This window comes from Solea solea, chromosome 15, assembly GCF_958295425.1.
Source record: "Solea solea chromosome 15, fSolSol10.1, whole genome shotgun sequence".
Taxonomy (NCBI): Eukaryota; Metazoa; Chordata; class Actinopteri; order Pleuronectiformes; family Soleidae; genus Solea; species Solea solea.
In genome coordinates this window covers 2,304,197-2,326,757 of record NC_081148.1, presented here as the reverse complement: position 1 = coordinate 2,326,757, position 22,561 = coordinate 2,304,197, and the positions used below count along the sequence as shown (strand labels likewise).

At 45.1% G+C, this 22,561-nt stretch overlaps 3 protein-coding genes across 8 annotated transcripts in view; 1 reads left to right on the top strand and 2 right to left on the bottom strand.

The window, feature by feature from the left end:
- The window catches only part of tjap1 (tight junction associated protein 1 (peripheral)), a 16,544-nt gene extending 1,375 nt beyond the window's left edge, over nt 1-15,169 (top strand). Inside the window, exons 2-11 of one of the 4 annotated variants that reach the window (XM_058650959.1) lie at nt 2,456-2,555; nt 3,970-5,541; nt 6,357-6,385; nt 6,494-6,655; nt 6,850-6,916; nt 7,396-7,425; nt 8,505-8,612; nt 10,158-10,241; nt 10,455-11,177; nt 11,253-15,169. In XM_058650959.1, coding sequence (XP_058506942.1) covers nt 4,018-5,541; nt 6,357-6,385; nt 6,494-6,655; nt 6,850-6,916; nt 7,396-7,425; nt 8,505-8,612; nt 10,158-10,241; nt 10,455-11,177; nt 11,253-11,897 — 3,372 coding nt within the window. In that variant the 5' untranslated portion in view covers nt 2,456-2,555; nt 3,970-4,017 and the 3' untranslated portion in view covers nt 11,898-15,169. The remainder of the gene's footprint in view (nt 1-2,455; nt 2,556-3,969; nt 5,542-6,356; nt 6,386-6,493; nt 6,656-6,849; nt 6,917-7,395; nt 7,426-8,504; nt 8,613-10,157; nt 10,242-10,454; nt 11,178-11,252) is intronic. The other 3 variants (XM_058650962.1, XM_058650961.1, XM_058650963.1) reach the window with 3 other exon arrangements.
- Nucleotides 15,170-15,231: 62 nt separating this feature from the next.
- dnph1 (2'-deoxynucleoside 5'-phosphate N-hydrolase 1) lies at nt 15,232-17,211 on the bottom strand. 3 transcript variants are annotated; one of them, XM_058651010.1, is made up of 5 exons: nt 16,700-17,211; nt 16,551-16,619; nt 16,355-16,465; nt 16,169-16,246; nt 15,232-15,756 (listed from the first exon to the last, which is right to left on the bottom strand). In XM_058651010.1, the coding sequence occupies exons 1-5, from the start codon at nt 16,833-16,835 to the stop codon at nt 15,707-15,709; spliced, it is 444 nt and encodes a 147-aa protein (XP_058506993.1). In that variant the 5' UTR covers nt 16,836-17,211; the 3' UTR covers nt 15,232-15,706. The 3 variants fall into 3 exon arrangements, with proteins under 3 accessions (XP_058506993.1, XP_058506992.1, XP_058506994.1); XM_058651009.1 differs by having other exon boundaries at nt 16,551-16,622; nt 16,700-17,204; XM_058651011.1 differs by lacking the exon at nt 15,232-15,756 and having other exon boundaries at nt 16,072-16,246; nt 16,551-16,622; nt 16,700-17,201.
- Nucleotides 17,212-17,791: 580 nt separating this feature from the next.
- Nucleotides 17,792-22,145, bottom strand: yipf3 (Yip1 domain family, member 3). Its single transcript, XM_058650993.1, has 9 exons — nt 21,869-22,145; nt 20,165-20,374; nt 19,976-20,082; nt 19,854-19,899; nt 18,847-18,939; nt 18,623-18,754; nt 18,402-18,515; nt 18,195-18,318; nt 17,792-18,111 (listed from the first exon to the last, which is right to left on the bottom strand). The coding sequence occupies exons 1-9, from the start codon at nt 21,938-21,940 to the stop codon at nt 17,990-17,992; spliced, it is 1,020 nt and encodes a 339-aa protein (XP_058506976.1). The 5' UTR covers nt 21,941-22,145; the 3' UTR covers nt 17,792-17,989.
- Between the last annotated feature and the right edge of the window lie 416 nt (nt 22,146-22,561).

The following is a 22,561-nucleotide window of genomic DNA, read 5'->3' as shown; positions in this document are numbered from 1 at the left end:
ATATTAGCGTTTGTTTCTCTTTGAAATAAGATAAACATTATGTCATAATATGACCCACAAACAACACAAAAGAACTCACACTGCTATCAAACCTGTCAAACTGCTGCAGGAGCAGTGAAAAGTGTTTCTCTAGTTATTTCTTCCCTTATTTCTGGTGTTACCACAGGTTGGGCCACAAAGAAGTTGGTTATGGGCTGGATGCAGTGTAATGTTTGTGGCTTGGTATATGATGGCTAATGTATTTTAGTAGTCGGTCTGTAACTATTTGTTGGGCTGTTTTTAAATCTGTAACAAAATACATCAAACTGTAGTTTAAAATAAAATAAAATACCAAACTTATAAATGTATCACGATATATCAATGTCTTCCAACATGTTTTATGTTGAATTTGAAGCCGTTCTTCTGTATTTCTGTCGTCTGTTTATTAACATTAATGCAACTAGAGCTTGTGAGTTTAGCGTTTAGCATACTTTTGTTTATGTGAGCTTCTGTGCTAAGAGTTTGACTTATGTTTGGATTATGTTTTAGTTTGTGTTTTTGTGGCCAGGTTAGCCCCTGTTTGCTTGTTAGCCTGTTTTTATGTGTTATGTATGTTAGCCACATTAGCCCCTACTTTAGCTTTAAAAATAAGAAAACAAGTTAGCCTCTTTTGTTTTTCTTGTTTGTTTTTAGCATATGTTTTTGTAGCCAGGTTAGCTTTTGTGTTTAACTGTTAGCCTGGGTTAGCCTCTAAGGTTAGCCTGTGTTAGCCTGTATTGTTTTAGCTAGGTTAGCCTCTGTGTTTAGCTGTTAAACTGGGCTACTATAGCCAGGTGAGCATGGACGTATTATAAGAACTGGATGTAGCTCCGCCCCCTCTGCCTTGAAGACAATGTTGTCATGGTGGCCACTCCCGGTACTGCAACAAAAAATACTCACGACTTTATTTTAATATTTTATAATTATTATATTTACCATAAATTATAATTTTAATAAGTTAGCTTTATTTATAAACCACCTACAGAAACAGTTAGAAATGTGAACTAGCAATGAGACCAAAATCATATTCATGGTTAATATTCAATGGAATTGTTTTTTTTAATCATCATAAAAGTACTTAATGTTGTCATTATTTTCTTGAACAATAATATATAAAATCCCTGAGTCATGTGACAGTGATTAGCATACAGTTTATCAAAGAAAACAACATCATTCCTGTAACAACACATATAAACTAATATTCACGGTCAATGAAATGGATCATTTTAACTGGAATGACGTCATTATACTTTTCACTTTACTGTATTCACTATCGTTGGTTTTGACATTGATTTACAAATCCATGGTTTAAAGACCGAAGCTAACGTGACGTCGGTATTCATGAAACCGCTTGTGCACGTCAGTAGCGTACTCCCATCATGCCTTTCACTGTTCATGAACGCACCGAGCAGGGTTAGCCCAGAGGCATTATGGGAGTAACACTACTGCTCATGCTCTACACAACCCGGAAATAAACCCGGAAGTCAGAAACTGTATATTTTTTGGCATATGTGCTGAGTGAGCAACTCCATAGGAATGAACGGAGCCAAAGGGGCGGTGCTCTATCCAGTTCTTATAATACATCCATGCAAGTTAGCCTCTGTGTTTAGCCTGGGTTAGCCTCTGTGTTTAGCCTGCGTTAGTCTCTGTGTTTAGCCTGTGTTAGCCTGGGTTACTGTAGCCAGGTTAGCATCTGTGATTAGCCTTGGTTAGCCTCTGTGTTCAGCCTGGGTTAGTCTCTGTGTTTAGCCTGTGTTAGCCTCTGTGTTTTGCCTGCGTTAGCCTTTGTGGTTAGCCTCTGTGTTTAGCCTGTATTAGCCTCTGTGTTTAGCCTGGGTAACTGTAGCCAGGTTAGCTTCTGTGTTTAGCCTGCGTTAGCCTGGGTTAGCCTCTGTGTTAGGCCTGTGTTAGCCTCTGTGTTTAGCCTGGGTTAGCCTCTGTGTTTAGCCTGGGTTACTGTAGCCAGGTTAGCTCCTGTGTTTAGCCTGCTTTAGCCTCTGTGTTAGGCCTGTGTTAGCCTCTGTGTTTAGCCTGGGTTAGCCTCTGTGTTAGGCCTGTGTTAGCCTATGTGTTTAGCCTGGGTTAGCCTCTGTGTTTAGCCTGGGTTACTGTAGCCAGGTTAGCTCCTGTGTTTAGCCTGCGTTAGCCTCTGTGTTTAGCCTGGGTTAGCCTCTGTGTTTAGCCTGGGTTAGCCTCTGTGTTAGGCCTGTGTTAGCCTATGTGTTTAGCCTGGGTTAGCCTCTGTGTTTAGCCTGGGTTACTGTAGCCAGGTTAGCTCCTGTGTTTAGCCTGCGTTAGCCTCTGTGTTTAGCCTGGGTTAGCCTCTGTGTTTAGCCTGGGTTAGCCTCTGTGTTTAGCCTGTGTTAGCCTGGGTTCTGGTCACTTCTCAGCAGGTGTTGAATCATGTTTTTTTCGTGTCCTCCATCTTGTGTTTCAGGTTGTCAGAAGCCTGAGGCTCACATGTCCAGAGGAGACGAGGACGAGGCTGTGGACTGACTGAGACACAGGATGAAGAGTTTTCTGTGGTGACGTACGAAGTGAGGATCTGTTACACACACACACACACACTTCCTGTTTTAATGGAGCACTTTCACCTGAGCTCAGAATAAAACCATCAGCGTCTCGTTGATGGACACTTGTCACGTGAGGTGCATTAACTCCTTAACAATCTCCCCTGTAACCATGGAGACCAGTTGAAATGATGACTCTGCAGTTTCCAGTCATCATATTATGTTTTTCAGCTCTCACTTCAGATTCTAACACTGATGCAAACCTGAACTTGCGATGTCACCATTCATGTCACACACACACGCAAGAACATGAAGTGTGTGTGCAGGAGGAGGAGCAAGAAACAAAGGGGGGGGAGAAAGAGGAGAGGATAAAAGGAGGAAAGGAGATGAGACGAGAACATGAGGGCAGAAAGAAGGATATAAATAATAGAAGAGAGAAATGCAGTGAAAGAAAGTCAAGGACAAAGTGGAAGGAAAAAAAAAGTGTGTGCGTGCGGATTCATAATTGTAATTGTGGTCAAAAGCAAATGTAAGGAAAACACTGCTGCGTTATTTACATTTACAGTGTCGTCACCTTTGTGCTTTCTCATATTTTTACTGATTCTTTTCTCGATTCAGCGAACACTTGTTTAATCTATAAAAAGTCACAAAATGTTCATCAGTGTAATGATTGAGTTTGAATGATTTCTTTGTTTTATGGAGCGAAGAAACCAGAAAATATTCACATTTAAAAAGCTGAAGAACTTGAACAACACTCGATTATCAAAACAGTTGACGATTAATTTAGTGATTGATGAATGGAATAATTTTATGTTATTTTAATAATAATTATTTTATATATTTTTGTTTATGTATATAAAAAACACCTTCACCCTTATGCTACTGTTAGCATGTTAGCTGTCACTGCTCTGTGTCAGCCTAATGCTGACATGCTAATGTTAGCCTGATTTTGATCAATGGAGCTGCACTTCCTGTTCTGGAAATAAACAGAGATCGATGTGTCGCCTCAGGCCGACACACACACACACACACACACACACTCACTCTCTAAGTGAGGACACCTCATATACATCACTACCCCTTATCTTAACCATAACCATCACAACTAAGTAACTAATCCTTAACCTAAACCTAATGCTAATCCTGGAAAACCTCTTTAAAATTGTGGAGCTCAGACACAATGTCCCCACAAAGAGATAAATACAACTACACACACACACATGCACACACATGCACTAGGCATGTTAACGAGGGGCGAGCGAGTATTGATCTGCACAGAGGAAAAAAAGAGAGAGAGAGAGAGTGTGTGTGTGAGGGAGTCAGAGTCCAGTTGTGTTCGGTGTGAGGTGGTGGGCAGTTGTGGTTCAATCAGCTGGTGTTTGTGGCGTGGTTTTCTATCATCATCATCATCATCATCGTCGTCTTCTACTTCATCTGTCAGGGCGGACACATCGACAGGAAGTAAACCAGGAAGGAAATCACGTCCAGGATGACGAGTGCCGCTCCAGCCAGGAAGCCGTACCGCAAGGCTCCCCCACAGCACCGCGAGAGCCGCCACGCCATGCCTGTTGCTCCGCCCCCACCTGCACTGCAGCCCGATATCAATCAGGTAAACAAACGCACGTTAAACACAACTCCACCCTCATTTCAGCAACTTGTCCACTTCCCGGCCGCCGTGAAACGCTCGCAGGACGCTGGTCCACGAGACGGTGTCCTGGCATCTGAGCTCTTGCAGTCGGACACTGAGCTGGACGTCTCTAGTCTGTCCAGTCTGGAGATCTGTGTTCCACTGCAGCTCAACTCCAGGAGCCAGGACTGCCGACCAAACCGCACAAGGACCAGAGTAGGGGGTGCCTCGGCAGCTGACCGCAGTTCCTCAAGTCCTCACCATCCCTTGAGTCCTCACCGTACCTCGAATCCTCGCCGTCCCTCAAGTCCTCGCCGTACCTTGAGTCCTCGCCGTCCCACAAGTCCTCGCCGTACCACAAGTCCTCACTGTACCTCGAATCCTCGCCGTCCCTCGAGTCCTCACCGTACCTTGAGTCCTCGCCGTCCCTCGAGTCCTCGCCGTACCTTGAGTCCTCGCCGTCCCACAAGTCCTCGCCGTACCACAAGTCCTCACCGTACCACAAGTCCTCACCGTCCTTCGAGTCCTCACCGTACCTTGAGTCCTCGCTGTACCGCGAGTCCTCGCCGTACCACAAGTCCTCACAGTACCTCAAGTCCTCGCAGTGCCTCAAGTACTCACCCTACCGCCAGTCCCCGCTGTGCTTCAAGTCCTCTCAGTCCCACAAGTCCTTGTCGTGCCTCGAGGACTACAGGAAACCACTCTACCTCTGATTGCGGCTTCGCAGCAACACGGAAACAGACACAGTCTGGTACCTGGACTCAGAGCGCTGCCCCTCCGAAGGGTATCCTGAAACAGCCGACCTCACCGATCGGGGAACACACCTATGATGTCATCAAAGAGTCAAAATCAGTGGAACTGTTGGACGATGAACGAGGACGTTGCAGTGCTAACCTTCCAACTCGCTTCATAGAGTGGGCGGAACAGCGGGCGTCGGCTTCGCGGCGCTCATCCTTGTCGCCGTCGCCCGTGAAGACAGACTGGAACTGGAAGATGCAGGTTCTGGAGGAAAAAGTCCGCTTCTCCAACTTTCTGGATGAGATCACCTGCCGGGTAATGAGCCCCGCCCACCTCACTCTACTGGGAAGGTCACCCTCCAGAGAGGCAGGAAGCCCCACCCCTCAGCGCAGACATTCTAGTCTCTGCCCCTCACTCAGGAAGCAGCAGATGGACCGGGGTCAGCGCTGGGATGACTGGGTGGCGGCGCTGCAGCGACCTGACGGATGGTACCGGCTCCTGCAGGGGAAGGGGGTGGGGCAGCAGGGTGACATTACAGAGGAGGTGGGGCCCAAAGAGGAGGTTTTAAGGTTTAATCGAGGAGTAAATGTGGAGATTGAGGAGAACAGATACCCCGCCTCCAATCTGTCTCTGCTGAGCCACATCAAGGTAGGTCAGAGGGGGGAAGGCTCCTCCCCCTCCTCAACTGTGCTCCTCCCCCTCCACACCTGTGCCCCTCCCCTTCACTCTGAGTGGAGTGTGTAACAGTTTATCAGAAAATCACTCAGCTGTGACTCGGCTATATTTAAGTCATATTTAAGTCATAACAGCTATATTTAAGTCATGACTCGGCTGTATTTAAGTCATGACTCGGCTGTATTTAAGTCATGACAGCTATATGTAAGTCATGACAGCTATATTTAAGTCATGACTCAGCTATATTTAAGTCATGACTCGGCTATATTTAATTCATGACAGCTATATTTAAGTCATGACGGCTATATTTAAGTCATGACTCGGCTGTATTTAAGTCATGACTCGGCTATATTTAAGTCATGACTCGGCTGTATTTAAGTCATGACGGCGACATTTAAGTCATGACTCGGCTGTATTTAAGTCATGACTCGGCTGTATTTAAGTCATGACTCAGCTATATTTAAGTTATGACTCCGCTATATTTAAGTCATGACTCGGCTGTATTTAAGTCATGACGGCTATATTTAAGTCATGACTCGGCTATATTTAAGTTATAACTCCGCTTTATTTAAGTCATGACTCGGCTGTATTTAAGTCATGACTCGGCTGTATTTAAGTCATGACTCAGTTGTATTGAAGCTACAGCTTGCCTAAAAACGAATTTTTTGTTGAAAATATTCACATTTCTGAAGTTGAAAACGTGTTTTAATGATTAAAAACACTCAAGGAATCTTAGTTGATTAATTTAATAATGGTGTGTGTGTGTGTGTGTGTGTGTTCTGTTGCAGGAGGTTTTATCAGACTCTGACAGGATCAGGTCAGTCTCTGTCTCTCTGTCAATCATCAATAATCATCTATAATCAATAACCACAACAGTCTAGTTATGTGACCTGACTGTATCTGACTGTCGCCTCCCATTACCCAGAATCCTCCAGCAGCAGAATGAGGACCTGCGGCGCCGCCTCTCTCTCTCCACACACAAGATGGAGGCCATGGAGGCGGAGTTTGATGGCAGCCGTCACTACATGGAGGCGGAGCTCAGCCGCACCAGAGACGACCTGGACAAGATGAGGGACAAGTTCCGCAGGTGACCTATAACCTATGACCTGGTTGATTTAATAAATGAAGCTGACTCAGCTATAATTCAGCCATGACTCAGCTAACAGTTTTCTCTGTGTGTGTGCGCTTGTGTGTGTGTGTGTGTGTGTGTGTGTGTGTGTGTGTGTGTGTGTGTGTGTGTGTGTGTGTGTGTGTGTGTGGTGTGTGTGTGCGCGCACACAGACTCCAGAACAGCTACACAGCGTCACAGAGAACAAACCAGGATCTGGAGGAGAAACTTCACGCTCTGGTAAACAATGACCTTTGACCTGTACCACTTTCACAGTCAGTGACACAGTATTTATCAATATTATTATTGATTGACTAATATTTGCTTTATTTGTGAGTGTGTGTGTGTGTGTGATCAATGACTAAAGGAAAACACTCTGACAGTGTATTGATTAACTGTGGTAAAGTGGATTTGACTGACAGCAGGGCAGTTGCCATTGGCAACAGAGTACTTTTATTGTGAAAATATCAACCGTGTGATGAACCGCAGGAGAAAGACTTTTATTTAATAAAAGTATTGATCATCTATCGGATGAATATTAAAGTTTGTGATGACGTGACCTGTTTGTTTGTTTGTTTGTTTGAAACCAAACTTCCTGTTTGTCTGTTTGTCCGTCTCGTCTGACGTCGCTCTTCATCTTCTCTCCTCTTCTTCTCTCGCTGCTCTCTGACGGACTGACTCATCTTCATCACCTGTTTCATCCTCCTCATCCTCACCAGGCTGCCGTCAGTCAGACATGGGTTCATGCAGTTGCGTTTCCTTCATCCTCCTCCTCCTCCTCCTCCTCCTGTCAGTCTGACGACACGAACACTGAGTCCTGACAAACAAACATTTTCCATGGATGAACAATATTTGACTTTTTGTGCAGAGATCATTTCATCTCTTCTGTAGAGGAAGAATAAGAATTCATATTTTTCATACTCAAAGCTGTAGAGGGCGCTAGCAGAGGGTTAGCCCAACCTTAGCAGAGGGTTAGCCTAACGCTAGCAGCGGTCTCAGTTTATTCAGACAGACTTTATTAATCCCTTTGGGAGGTTCCCTCGGGGAAATTAACAATTATTCAGCGACCGTCTCAGTCAGTAGTTCAGTGGTTAGTTAGTTCAGTTGATCTACAGATGTTTACCGATATCTGATTTGATTTTAAAGCCAATATCTGCTGATACGATAATATTGTGCATCCGAATATTTTCACGTTATTCTGGAATATTCACGACCTTTTAAAGTCAGGACTTGTGTTCTGTGTCTGATTTTGGTTATTAGATGAAACAACAGTAAATAAAGTGTTGACAGTGCGCACACACACACACACTATACATTTTAATGTGTTTTTTTCCTCATTTAAATTTTGAATTGTCCCTTTAATGCTAACAGTATTAGCATGTGTTTGTGCCTAATTTAATTGAAATCTTCACGATTAGCCTTTTAGTGCTAACTCAGCTTGTGTTAGCCTGTGTTAGCTCCTCATTTTAATTGAATCATCAGGGTTTAATGCTAACTGTGTTAGCCTGTGTTAGCTGGCTGATTGTCTTGTTTTTTGCGCTCTAAAAATCCAGATGAAAACATTTCATCTTCGATCGGCTCTTATCAATCGGCACGTCATCAATCACATCCCATGATGCATCTGTGATGTGCCGCGGTCACATGATCGGGGGAAACGGCCGCTAAAACACTGTGAAACATCAAAATACTTGAAGATCATGTGATCGGAATGTAGATGTTTTTTGTTTTTTTTTCTCCCCCCTCCTCCCTCTTGCTTAAGCTCCGCCTCCTGACTGACAAACTGTCTGAGCTTTGATTGATTGACAGCTGGCGTTGTGTCCCCTCACAGCTACGGAAGGTGGAGAGGGACAAAAAGACGATGGACCTGGAGATCGTGGAGCTCACCAACAAACTGCTCGACGCCAAGAACACCATCGACCGCCTGGAGGAGCTCAACGTGAGTTTGTTTACGTCAGTAAATAAACAACGACGCAAGTTTGTTTACGCCAGTAAATAAACAACGACGCAAGTTTGTTTTTGTCGGTAACTAAACAGCGACGCAAGTTTGTTTTTGTCGGTAAATAAACAACGACGCAAGTTTGTTTTTGTCGGTAAATAAACAACAACGCAAGTTTGTTTTTGTCAGTAAATAAACAACAACGCAAGTTTGTTTTTGTCGGTAAATAAACAGCAACGTGAGTTTCTTTACGTCGGTAAATAAACAACGACGTGAGTTTGTTTTTGTTGGTAAATAAACAACAACGCGAGTTTGTTTCAATCGGTAAATAAACAACGACGCAAGTTTGTTTCAGTCGGTAAATAAACAACAACACGAGTTTGTTTCAGTCTGTAAATAAACAACGACGCGAGTTTGTTTCAGTCGGTAAATAAACAACGACGTGAGTTTCTTTACGTCGGTAAATAAACAACGACGTGAGTTTGTTTCAGTCGGTAAATAAACAACAACGCGAGTTTGTTTCAGTCGGTAAATAAACAACGACGCAAGTTTGTTTCAGTCGGTAAATAAACAACGACGCGAGTTTGTTTCAGTCGGTAAATAAACAACGACGCAAGTTTGTTTCAGTCGATAAATAAACAACAACGCAAGTTTGTTTCAGTCGGTAAATAAACAACGACGCAAGTTTGTTTCAGTCGGTAAATAAACAACAACGCGAGTTTGTTTCAGTCTGTAAATAAACAACGACACAAGTTTGTTTCAGTCGGTAAATAAACAACGACACAAGTTTGTTTCAGTCGGTAAATAAACAACGACACAAGTTTGTTTTTGTCGGTAAATAAACAACAACACAAGTTTGTTTCAGTCGGTAAATAAACAACAACACAAGTTTGTTTCAGTCGGTAGATAAACAATGACGCGAGTTTGTTTCAGTCGGTAAATAAACAACGGCGCGTGTTTGTTTCAGTCGGTAAATAAACAACGCAAGTTTGTTTCAGTCGGTAAATAAACAACAACACAAGTTTGTTTCAGTCCGTAAATAACCAATGACGTGAGTTTGTTTCAGTCGGTAAATAAACAACAACACAAGTTTGTTTCAGTCGGTAAATAAACAACAATGCGAGTTTGTTTCAGTCGGTAAATAAACAACAACGCGAGTTTGTTTCAGTCGGTAAATAAACAACAACGCGAGTTTGTTTCAGTCGGTAAATAAACAATGACGTGAGTTTGTTTACATCAGTAAATAAACAACGATGATTTAAATCACTTCAGGCGTTTAAAAACAACAGCACCACTGACACACGATCCACCTCAGCTGTTTGACGCTCTGCCCTTTTTTTCCAAAATAAAATGAAAAAAAATGTTCCCTGTGGAATTGTTTTTATAATCTGTCCAAGCAAAACCTCTTAATAATAAAAGATCACAATCATTTGTCTTCAGCTTCATTTAAAAAATAAATAAACACACAAAAATATGCTTTAATGTAGTAGTAGTGGTAATGTTCTCTGTGTGTGTGTGTGTGTGTGTGTGTGTGTGTGTCCTCAGGAGCGTTACCGTCAGGACTGTAACTTGGCCGTTCAGCTGCTCAAATGCAACAAGTCACATTTCAGGAACCACAAGTTTGCTGATGTAAGTCAATGATGTCATTCAGTCACCCAGTGATGATGTCATTCACCCAGTGATGACATCATCATGTTCAGCTTCTTAAATGTGAATATTTTCTGTTTTCTTTGCTCCATAAAACAAAGAAATCATTAAAAACTGAACTTTTTAAAACACTATTTTCTGAACCAGACAATGAATTATCATCATCATCATCATTCTTATTATGGTCTGTTGCAGCTGCCGTCTGAGCTTCAGGACATGTTAAATAAACACATGAAGAGCAGCCTGCCAGAGGGAAGCCCCGCCCCCGGCGCTCAGGACCCGGACACACTCAGTCTGACTCCCGCCGATGTTGTGCCGACCTCCGTCATCGCCCGCGTCCTGGAGAAACCCGAGCCGCTGCTCCTGAACTCCGCCCAGTCCAGCAGCTGCGGCCGGCCAATCGCCGAAGACGTCTTTGTGCACGTGGACATGACGGGCTCCGCCTCCTCCTCCGCCGCCGCCGCCGCTGTAGCTGAGCACTGGGAGAACGGGGGCTCTCAGGAGGTCTCGCAGCAGAACGGCTCGTGTCGCAGTCAGAGCAGCCTGGACGCTCAGTTGGGCGGCGAGGAGGCGGTTGCCGCACCGTCCTTTGAGAAGCTGAATCCTTACCCGCCGCCGCCGCCGCCTCACCCGCCTCACCCGCTCTACCCCGGCCGCAAAGTCATCGAGTTCTCGTCGGACGACAAAGTGAAGATTCCGAAAAACTCACCGCTGCCCAACTGCACGTACGCCACGAGGCAGGCCATCTCTCTGAGCCTCGTCCAGAACGAGGACGAGCGCCCGCCGCCCGCCAGCCCCGTCCCCTCCTCGTCCTCGGGCGGAGGGTTCGCGAGCCACCAGCGCACGCCGCCGTCGCACCGGGGCCTTGCCAGTGAGCCGCAGTCCAGCCAGTCCAGCCCCTTCAGCAGCCCGCCACAGGTAACCTCAAACCCCGCCCACCGACACACACACAACACAGCAATCATAAATCTAACCATGCCCCGCCCCCTACAGGCGCCCAGCGTGCTGGCAAGCTCCGGCAGCTCGGAGGAGGATCTCCTGGCAAACTGGCAGCGGATGTTTGTGGAGAAGATGGCGCCGACATGCGACACTTCCCTGGTTCATCGCACGTCGTTCAGCAGTCACGCGGCACAGGACCTGCAGAGGCGGAGACAGCCGGGGGGCGGAGACTCCTCCAAACACCACAGCGCTGCATACTCGGACGGTGAGGAGGGGTCGTCCGCGAGGAGCTGGACGCCGAGCCGCGGCTCCAGCCTCGACACGGACACCGACACGGAGCCTCGGTCCGGCAGGAGGGGGCGCTATGGCGGCAACAGCTCGGTGGAAGAGGGCGAGCGTCTGCTGAACCTGGAGGACGACTGTGGGAGCGAGGACACGGCCGTCACCATGGCAACTAGCCCCGCCAACACCCGAGGGGAGGAGTTCGACGAGGAGGAGGAGAGCTCGGCCGAGGAGAGGGACGTCCTCCCCCACGACCTGCCCTCCATCTCGCCCCGCCTCCTGGAGTTTGACCCCGCCCTGGCCGGCCCCGCCTCCTCTCAGCGGCCTCTGAAGAGTCCAAAGAGGATGGGCGTGCACCACCTGCACCGCAAAGACAGCCTGACCCGCGCCCAGGTGCAAGGCACACTGTTGGACTGATGCCCGTCTGCCCACCCACACTGTCTCCATGGCAACTGACCCACCCATCAAGGGTCAGAGGCCACACCCATCCAGGAAATAGCCATACTCTTCTACCGTATGCTGCAGAGCTCGCTGTGTGTGTCTGTGTCTGTGTGTGTGTCTGTGTGCGTGTGTGTGTGTGTGTCTCTGTGTGTGTGCGTGCGTGTCTGTCTGTGTGTGTCTGTGTGTCTGTGCGTCTGTCTGTGTGTGCGTGCGTGTGTGTTTGTGTGTGTGTGTGTGTGTGTGTGTGTGGGTGTCTGTGCGTCTGTGTGTGTGTGTGCGTGTGTGTCTGTGTGTGCATGTCTCTGTGTGTGTGTAGAAACTTAACGGACGTCTTTGCCTTGTTTCCTGACCGGAGCTTTTGTTTTGGAAAAAACAATCCATATACACACCCTCACACACACACACGCACACACACACACAGTGCCTACCACTCTCTCTGGGAAAGGTTGCGAGTGTGAAGCCAGGCCTGCAGAGCCTAAGACTTTTATTTTGACATCATGAATCGTTGATTTCCTGTTGTGGAGGGTAATTTAGTCACTTGACCTTTGAACCTAACTAATACCACGACCACCACTCTGACTGTACCTGCAGGGGGTGGGGCTGACTGGGGGCGGAGCTTCCCTGCTTTCATCTGGAATGTAAACATCAACATTTCAGTTTGTTTTTTTTCCCGTTTGATTTTTGTCGTTTAAAAATGATTTTACTGTTTAATTTGTTTTAGATTTATTTAGTCGTGGTTTTGTTCATGTGGTCGTACGGAGGCGTGTTAGCGCCCTCTTATGTCAGAACAGTTTCTCTTAGCTAACGCTAACAAGACTCCTTCACAGTAAAACATGTGGAGGAGCTTTTATTGTGAAAGCCTCCGTACACCTCATCACAGCCCTGATTGTGACTCACCGAGGACCAATGACTGTGATCGATCGGCTGATTGATTAATGGAGTATGGATCCTGTTGATGTTTGTGTTGATCAACGATTCTTAGTCTTAACCATGAACAGATTATTGACGAGCACCAATCACAGAACCACAGGTGCATGCTGGGACACTGGGATTAAAAAAAAAGTGAGGGTAATTTCACTTGAATGTGGAACAGCACCCCCTGCAGCCACAGGTGGTTACAGCTGTATCACTGAGATCAGGCTACATTTAGAATGAGCTTCAACTATAAAGTTTAAAAACAACAACAGTGAACACTGATGATGACTCATGTGTGACATCATCACCGTTTCCATGGAAACATGAAGCGAGCAGCAGCACTGAATTATTAAAATGGTTTTATTCAGAGACACACGAACGCGCCGCACTCCTGTCGCTAATGCTAAATTATGAATGTCCTTTCACTATGTGTGTGTGAGAGAGACTCTTCATGCATATAATTAAAGATGTCCACACGTTACCTCATTTCAGACGAGGTCACCTTCATCCCTCCTCTACGGTGGCCTAGAAGTGGAAACCATTACAAAAAAAGCATTGTGCGGGCCCTCGCAGCCGCTGCCCTGCCAGCAGGTGGCACTCTGCCCTTTACTCAGTTTCCATGTGCTCACAGCAAAGTTAAAGGTCACTTCCCGTTTCCTGGCAAAATGACGGCTAAATTCAAAATGGCTGACTTGCTGTTGGGTCGAGCTCAGACCAGTTTGTTCATTTACGAAACGTGTAAATCACCAAGATGGACGCCATATTCAAAATGACAGACTCAAAGCCTTGGTCCCAACAGACTTGTTGTTTGTCTTGGTCTGGGGTTTCCACCAAGTTCCATGAAATTCGCTAAAACTTGGTTTCGGCTTTGTCCTCCTGGGTTTTACCTTAGAGGGCGCTACCGAGCCATTTTGCAACACTTTTAGGTTATTAATCTTATTTTGTCAAATATTTCATCAGCTCTGATTGTGTCAAGTTGCGATAAATCAATCAATCCAGGAATCCGTGTCTGGTGAGACACGATCTGTGTTTGGTGAGTCAGCAGATTTTGTGGCACTTCCAGGCCACTGTACTCCTCCTGACCATGTTCACTCTGAATGAATGTAGGTCATGTGAACCGTGACGTTGTCCAATCACAAAAACGGTGAAAGGTAGCATTAGCTCCGCGGTGGCGTGTGCGTGTCCCAGCATGCATGAGAAAACCTTAAGTGTCGCTCGTGCTGTGTTCAAATCACGTGGGATTTTTACCCACATTCACGTTAAACTTTAATCAGCATTATATAAGTGGATTATGATCCGCGATGACACAGCGTTTATTGTAATTATTAATGAGATAAAAATTATAACATGTTCTGATGTTGGTGCTCATGAACGCAGCATTAGCGCAGTGTTCATTTCATGCTGCCTTCAAATGACCCTCATCAGCTCCTGTAGCGATTGAAACATGGATGCTAACAACAATGCTACCCATGCTATCAAAGCTATAGAGGCTAAGTATTAGCTAGCTAGCTGAAAAAATATATAAAATGCCAGGAGGAGTGGCCCCGTTATTGATGCGCAAGCTCATCTGAAGGCAGCATTAGCTCAAAGCTAACTATAGCTACATTAGCTAGCTTTATGAAGACAGTAGCTGATAGCACCTGGACCTTAAGTGACTAATGCTAAGGAATTAGCTTCTAAGAGCTAATGTTGTGCTAGCTCATTTTAGACTGCAAGTGTTAGCTCATTAGCTAGAAAACAATGATTTGGATCAGAGCTAATTTATTTTTGCATCTGTGTCTCAGGCTAAGTTGCTAGTTCATAAGATAATCACTGCAACATGTGACTAGAAGTTAGCATTAGCAGATTTAAACGCTAAATTACACAGCAGAAACAAGCTGTACCAATTGTAAACCTGCTAGCTAGCCCATTAGCTTGTATAACAAGACTTGTATTATCACGCTAATGGTAATTAGCCTGATAATTAGCCTCATTATCCTATATAACGAGACACTAATGATGCTAATGTGTTAGCACTTGCCTAGTGGCTAACCTAACATTGCAGGTTAGCTGGCTAAGCTAACAGCTGTTAGCCTCAAACATGGACTCTGATGGATGAGCGCTTGTTTTCTTCACAGTGGAATGTTATTGAAACAGAACTGTCGGATTACTGTAACCCCACCTCCTCTCACAGGTGCTGTCACTCACTCCGAGGTCGTCATCTGTTTCACTTCCTGTTGGGAATTTAAAAAAGTTAAAAAAAAAAAATAGGAAAAAAAAAGACTGTTAAACTTTATTTTCTGAATTTGTAACTGAAAAATATTTTAAATCAAATAAAAATATTTTAAACGCAACTCAGTGTGTTTGTCATAGAGGAGGAGTTTGTTCCAGGTAAGTGTGTTGCATTGTGGGGACTTCATGACAGTTCTATTCATATTTCCTTCCACATACACATTCATGGTTAGTTTTACGTACTGTTACTTTAATGTTATCAGAATTCAGAGGTCGGAGGTCACCGCCGAGGTCACCACGTTCATTGAGAAATTGGAAAAAAAAACAGACACAAACTCAGAAAGTCAGCATTCCTAAAATAGGACTCCAAGATGTCGCCACTCGTACAAAACTTTAACGTTAATTTCACAATAAACAAGTCGCAAACATCGATTTTTTTTGTGGAAATGTTGCTATGTTTGTTAACAGCTAACAGTTGCCAGCCCACGATACGTTTGTCTGTGGTTTTAACATTCCACAGGTGGCGTTGACGTTGCTCTCAGTTTCAGACTTCTGTTGTAAATGGAACACAGCTAGTGAGTGGCTAACTGAACGGTTAGCTTAGCTGTTGGTTAATCAATTAGCTAAGTGATTAGTTAAGTAGCTAGCTACGTAGCTAGCTAAGCGATTAGCCAAGTAGCTAAGTGCCGAACTGAGCATGTAGCAGAATTTTTTGCTGAGTCATTGGTTGCTGTCATGTTGCTTTATGATCAGACAGTTGCCATGGAAACCATCAATATTCATGTATGTGTCCTCCAGCTGATATTCATCGTCCACTCTGAATTATTTAATTTGATCAATTATTCATCAGTTTCCATTTTCATGTTCAGCAGCTGAAGCCCCGCCCCCTACAGGTCACAGGTGTGCGTGTGTGCAGCCTCCTGCTGGCGAACAGTGGAACAAATGAGTGGTCGGTTGAGCCTGTAGCTATGTGATTAGCTAAAAGCTAAGATGGATAATAATCAATAATCCAGAGACCGATCAGTGTGTGTTTGAATCAACTGTATTGATCATTTTAGCAGCGACAGTGTTTTGGCGTCTTCATGTCTGCTTCAGGACTGCAAAGAACTCGTCCACGACGTCCTCCATGTCGTCCTCGCTGTAGTCTTTGACCACGAAGAGTTCGCCATCGTGAGCTCCACGGATCATGGCCGACAGAACTGCGCACACACACAGGAAGTTAACATTAGCATGTTAGCTTTGTGAATGTACTAATGTTTGTGTTTTTGTGCAGAGCTTAAGGGGGCGTGGCCAGCGTGTGACCTCACCGCGTCCCGACGCCGGCCTGAACAGACACAGGGTTTTCTTCTTCATGTCGACGACGCGGCCGAGCTCATAACCGACGCCGAGGGACGGCTGCGTGACCTCAGCCACCACCGCTGTGAGGTCACACAGAGGTCAGTCACAACACACAATTAAAACTTAGAATCACTGATCAATAATCAGTGATCGTCGCTCACTCACCGTCACACTGTCGCAGCCAGTCCACATCGCGGTCATGGATGAACCTGTCGCCTGCGTCTGAGGCGACCTCTCCTGTCCAATCACAGCGCAGCAGCTCAGTGACATCACATACCTCATTTTAATGTGTGTGTGCGTGAGTGATCTCTGACCTCTGTGTGTGAGCTCTGCACTGCTCAAGTGTTCCGTCAACACGCTGCCGTAGCTCTGAAGCTTCTTCACAATCTTCTGGTAAATGACGACGTCCTCTCTGCCGCCGCGGATGCTCCCGCAGAAATACACCTTCATCCTTTCTGTCAGGTTCAGGTTCTGGTTCTGTTTCTGTTTCCTCAGGTTCAGGTTCTGGTTCAGGTTCTATCTCCTCAGGTTCAGGGTCTGTCTGCTCAGGTTCTGATTCTGGTTCAGGTTCTAGTTCTATCTCTTCAGGTTCAGGTTCTAGTTCTATCTCCTCAGGTTCAGGGTCAGGTTCAGGGTCTGTCTGCTCTGACCGTTTCTCCTCGTTGCTGCCGTTTCCCGCGCTGTGAACAAACGTGGTCACATGTGTCATGTGCCGCCCCGCGCGTGGTCTCGCAGGTTTGGTTTCCTTCACTGTGATTGGCTGAAATCACCATCGGTCTCTGATTGGTCCAAGCAGGAGGAGGAGGAGTCACCTGACAGGCTGCGCTCAGGGCAGTAAGATTACATGTCATTGAGCATACAGGGTTCCGGTCTTATCGGTCTTAACCACTGAGCCACTCCACCCCCGTAAATAAAGGAAAAGTACCAACATGTTGAGTTTCAAAATAAATGTAGTAAAGAAAAATAACAACTTATTTTTAACTGCACATTATGACTGAGTTTCAAAGTAAAACAAATTATTTACTTCTACAAACTTTACATTTTCCTGTCATGTTTTTCAAAATAAAGTAATTTTAACTTTACCCCTGTTACGACTTGGTTTCAAAGTAAAACAAATTATTTAATAATATAAAATAAAACATTTTTTTTTAAATCTCTCTAAAGTGTCAAATCTTCAAGAAAATAAAGTCGGCGATTTATGAGAAAAAGTCGCAGATTTATTAGATTAAAAGTGGCAAATCTACTATTTAATCTCATAAATCTGCAACTTCCCTAAATATAACCCCCATCCCCGGGTCCGTATTATTATTTTTTATTAATTTACTTGGGCCTAAATACGCCATTGTAGAATTTTAATTCATAACAAACAGAAACTTTTTACAATAAAACAAAGATTTTCTCTGTGATTTAAACCAAAGTCCATAAAGTTTATTAGAGTTTTGTACAGAACCTATAAATACATGTGAACATGAAGCTTCACCACCGTCATGACCTTTGACCTGTGATTATTCTTTTACCAGGTAACCAAAGATAAACATTTACACAAAAAAAGAAACACATCTCCTTCTCAAGGTTGCCGACAGCGTCTCTGAGTGGGCTGGTCCTCAGTGGGACATCAGTGTCACTCCCAGGCTCCGCCCCGTGGCGTTAAGTGTCAGCTCAGGCACATCTCTGGCCACCCGCTGGATCGGAGACAAGTTGGGTCCTTCAAGAGTGTCGAGCAGCCCTGAAACAAGACAGGAGGTCTCACTCTGACACAAAATCAACGACAGGAGGTCTCACTCTGACACTCAGGTGTGTGTCTCTCACCTTCAATGATCTTGTGGTAGGAGAAGTGCAGGTAGAGCAGGAAGAGCATGTGCAGCAGAGACAGCGTCCCACAGAGGAGGAGACGCGGCGTCTTACCAACCGTGCGAGACAGAAGAGCTGCCACCTGACGGGGCGGACATACAGGAAATACAGCTGAGTCTACGGCGTGAGGGAGAAGAGGGGGCTGATGGGAAGTGTGGTCCTTACCATGCGCAGGGTGGACAGTCCTCCGACCAGCAGCCACAGGACGTAGAACAGGAAGTGGAAGTGGATGTTGTAGGTGACGAAGAGGACGACGCAGTGACCGAACAATCCGTAACCCTGACAACGGCAAACAGGAAATAATGTTCACACAAAAAAAGGGAAAAAGAGTACAGTGTGTACTGTGTGTGTGTGTGTGTGTGTGTGGCTGCAGTGCCAGCACTGACCAGCAGGGACAGCATCTGCAGCATGGTGATCTGAGCGTTGACCAGGTAGGCCAGGAAGTAGATGAAGGAGGAAACGCCGAGCCAGTACCCGAAACATGTTCCTATGGCTGTTCCCATCAGAGTCCCCTCCCTCTGCACAGCACAGAACCAATCAGAACCAACTTAGAAAAGCAGTCTCAACCAATCACCACACTCCCTGTGTGTGTGTGTGTGTGTGTTCTTACGATGACGGTTCCTGAAGTCTTCATCCCGTGCAGCAGGATGGCGACGAGCGTGAAGACCAGCATCAGAGGTCCGTACAGTTCACCTGCGATCTTCTACACACCAACGACAAACGCTCAGAGAACGAGAACAACAAGGCCACAAAGTCACGACGTCACCTACGACAATCTGGACCATCCCCCCATCACAAAATGGCCGACACCAGGTTGACTTTTTTTTGCAAACAGAAACGTGACCTGTGACCAGGCTCCTATTGGACGACACCAGCTGTCAATCACACTGGTGTTCACTCGTCCCTTTCCCTGCTGGAGTCGCCCCCTGGTGGATATTCACTGTATTCATCCTTCATGATTGATTTCACCAAGGAAACCTTAAGACTCTTATTATTCTCACGATTTACAGCAAGCTTTTAATCTGTCAATGAAACCTGCGCGGTTTCAGGCTTTTATTTTGAAGTGTAGTAGCATTAGCCAGGCTAGCATACTGCTGTTGACGTTTATGGGACGTGTTTTGAGAAATGCAACAATTTTTTATGGATGACAATATTATTGGCACAAAATTGGCAGTATCGTCTGATATTTGCATTATAGCTTATTATGGGATATCGCCAAACACGCTCAGATCCCGACACTACCGCACTCAAACGGAAGCTGAATACGCTGCTTCCCTTGCTAGTGCCCTCAACAGCTATTATTGTTCATCATATATATATATATATATATATATATATATATATATATATATATATATATATATATACATATAAATATATAAATATATATATATATATATATACATATATATATATATATAAATATATAAATATATATAAATATATATATATATATATCAAAATGTACTATTGTATATCTGCTGCGACATGAGTATGAAAAATGTGTTAATTTCACAACAGAAGAAACTAAAATGTTTCTGTATGAGGGCAAACTAATACAAGGATCAAAATGTAAACCTTTTCACGTGCCGGTGGACACAGGAAGTGCACGTTTACCTGTGGGAAGTTGATCATGCGGACAGGTATCATGGACTCGATCAGCCTGTCAGACAAAGAGCAGGTCACAGTCAGTACAAGCAGGAAGTCACCGACGATAAACAGAAAGTGGGCGGTCCTACCTGCTGCGGACCTGGACTGGCTCCACGTCAAAGTACGGCCTCAGGATGTCGATGTTGGCGTAGAGGTTAAAGGCTTTGGAAGCCTGACGCTTCCCCGCCCGCCACACCTGCACACAGGTAACATCAGGTCAGAGCAACAGCGAGGGCGGGAACTTCTCTGACTCCTCCCCCTCCCACAACAGCACTCACCTCATCTGCCACCTGTCGACCCAGCTGACCTTTGATCCCCTTCATCCCCAGGAACTCTCCGTCCTCGGGGCTGTCGTCGTCGGTGGCCGCCGCCTCCTCCGACACCTCCTCCTCCTCCTTCATCCTCTGGTGCATCTCGCCCATGTCCTCAAAGCTGGAGCCCGACGTGTCGTCCATGTTCTCCATGTCTATGACTGCAGCGCCACCACCCTGCCACACAGAGCTCCTGAACTCACTCACCGGTTTGATTGTTTGAAAAGTGTTTACATTCAAAACAACAATCACACGATATTATCACACATGACCAAAAAATCCCATAGGTTTCCAATTTGGATATTTCCTAAATTCCCAAACTAAACTTCCCAATCCCATGGAAATTTTCTGAAAATGTACCGAACATTTTCACCCTCTTTGTGACGGTTATAACAGTCACATGTTTTTGGAGCTAGCCTTCGTTAGCAATACCAGTGGATTTACACGTTATTTAGCGCTCACAAACATCGTAGCGACATGTCCAACACAGACATCCGCAGATGAAAATTAACAGTACGTACAGTCCAAGTGTTTATTGGACTGTATAGCGGTACAGCTCCCCCCTTGCGCCACAATCCAGACAACGTAACAACATGTCCAACGCAGACAACGTAACAAGTCCAACGTAGACATCGTAACATGTCCAACGCAGACATCGTAACAAGTCCAACGCAGACATCGTAACAACATGACCAACGCAGACATCGTAATAACATGTCCAACGTAGACATCGTATCAACATGTCCAACGCAGACATCATAACAAGTCCAACGCAAACATCGTAACGTGTCCAACGCAGACATCGTAATGTGTCCAACGCAGACATCGTAATGTGTCCAACGCAGACATCGTAACGTGTCCAACGCAGACATCGCAACAACATATCCAACGCAGACATCGTAATGACATGTCCAACGCAGACATCGTAATAACATGTCCAACCCAGACATCGTAATAACATGTCCAACCCAGACATCTTAATAACATGTCCAACGCAGACATCGTAATAACAAGTCCAACGCAGACATCGTAACAACAAGTCCAACGCAGACATCGTAATAACAAGTCCAACGCAGACATCGCAATAACATGTCCAACGCAGACATCGCAATAACATGTCCAACGCAGACATCGCAATAACATGTCCAACGCAGATATTGCAATAACATGTCCAACACCGACATCGCAATAACATGTCCAACGCAGACATCGCAATAACATGTCCAACGCAGACATCGTAACAACGTGTCCAACATTTGTATGTATGTCGGGGTTGCGAAATTGCGAGTTGGAAATCCAAAAACAGCCTTCAACTCGAATTTCCACCATAAAACTATGTTAAAACAATACAATGAGATTATTGTAATAATATCGTGAATCACAATTACATTGTTATCAGAATAATCGTCATATATTGTTATGTGGACACGTGACTCGGGACGCGCAGTGTGTCAAACATAAAAACAAACCGAGCAACACCCGGAAGTATAAATCTGACACACAGCTATCAATAATTACAGTTATTATCGGTGATCGACTACAGCAGCGGTCAGACCGATACAGTGGTCACGAGCGTTGTGTCATTCAAACCACAGTTAAGTAGTTAACTGGCTGGTAAGTAGGTTCGTGTAGCAGTTAGCTGGTAGATTAGCTGTTAGCTTGTTAGCTCACCTGGACGAGGTTGTCGTCGAAGCTTCCCCACGGTTCCGTGTTCGTGTTTCTGTTCCCGGAGCCCGCAGACATTTTCCCCGCAGTGACAGCAGCGCTTTATCCGGATATGAAGCGTGTCTGTCCCGGGTCACTGGCAGCGTGGAAAACGTTCCCACGCGTGTCTAATTTAGCTCAAAACCGACCGTTCTGTCACGTCAAAGATCCGAAAATACGCAACAACAAAAAAACACTGCCGCCGCTGAACCTCTGATACGCACACACAGTGACGTCATGATGTTCAGTGCGGAGCAACGTGAAGCCGGAAATTAAAAACTTTATTTTGAAAGTTTTAAACGAAAAGGAAAAAAAACCATTACGTATTTTTTACTGCACACGTTTTCGAACAATAAACCTTCTTTTCTTCACTCTAATAATCAAGCCAAACTTTATATTTCATCTGTTATTTCATCTATTTTATTTTTATTTTATTGCTGCACAGTTGCACAGTGGGGCTTGTTGCAAAGTCATTTCATTGGGGGTGTACTTGTACATCCACGTGACAAATAAACATCTTGAAATCTTGAATCTTGAAATGAAAAGCTGAAAAAATAGAAAAGCAAGTAGAACTTTGTATTTATTGTTGTCATAAACATGGTTGTATGTTAAAAATAAAACCATAACAAGGATTGAGCGTGAGATATTGTATACATATAT

Bases quoted from the DNA above. Each gene is read 5' to 3' on its own strand.
- dnph1 (XM_058651009.1), bottom strand. From the start codon at position 16,835: ATGAAGGTGTATTTCTGCGGGAGCATCCGCGGCGGCAGAGAGGACGTC. The intron at 16,623-16,699 runs GTCAGAGATCAC...GTGATTGGACAG, and splicing joins TGCAGAGCTCACACACAGAG to GAGAGGTCGCCTCAGACGCA. The intron at 16,466-16,550 runs GTGAGTGAGCGA...GTGACCTCACAG, and splicing joins CTGGCTGCGACAGTGTGACG to CGGTGGTGGCTGAGGTCACG.
- yipf3 (XM_058650993.1), bottom strand. From the start codon at position 21,940: ATGTCTGCGGGCTCCGGGAACAGAAACACGAACACGGAACCGTGGGGA. The intron at 18,755-18,846 runs GTAAGAACACAC...TGTGCTGTGCAG, and splicing joins AGACTTCAGGAACCGTCATC to AGGGAGGGGACTCTGATGGG. The intron at 18,319-18,401 runs GTAAGGACCACA...CCGCCCCGTCAG, and splicing joins GACTGTCCACCCTGCGCATG to GTGGCAGCTCTTCTGTCTCG.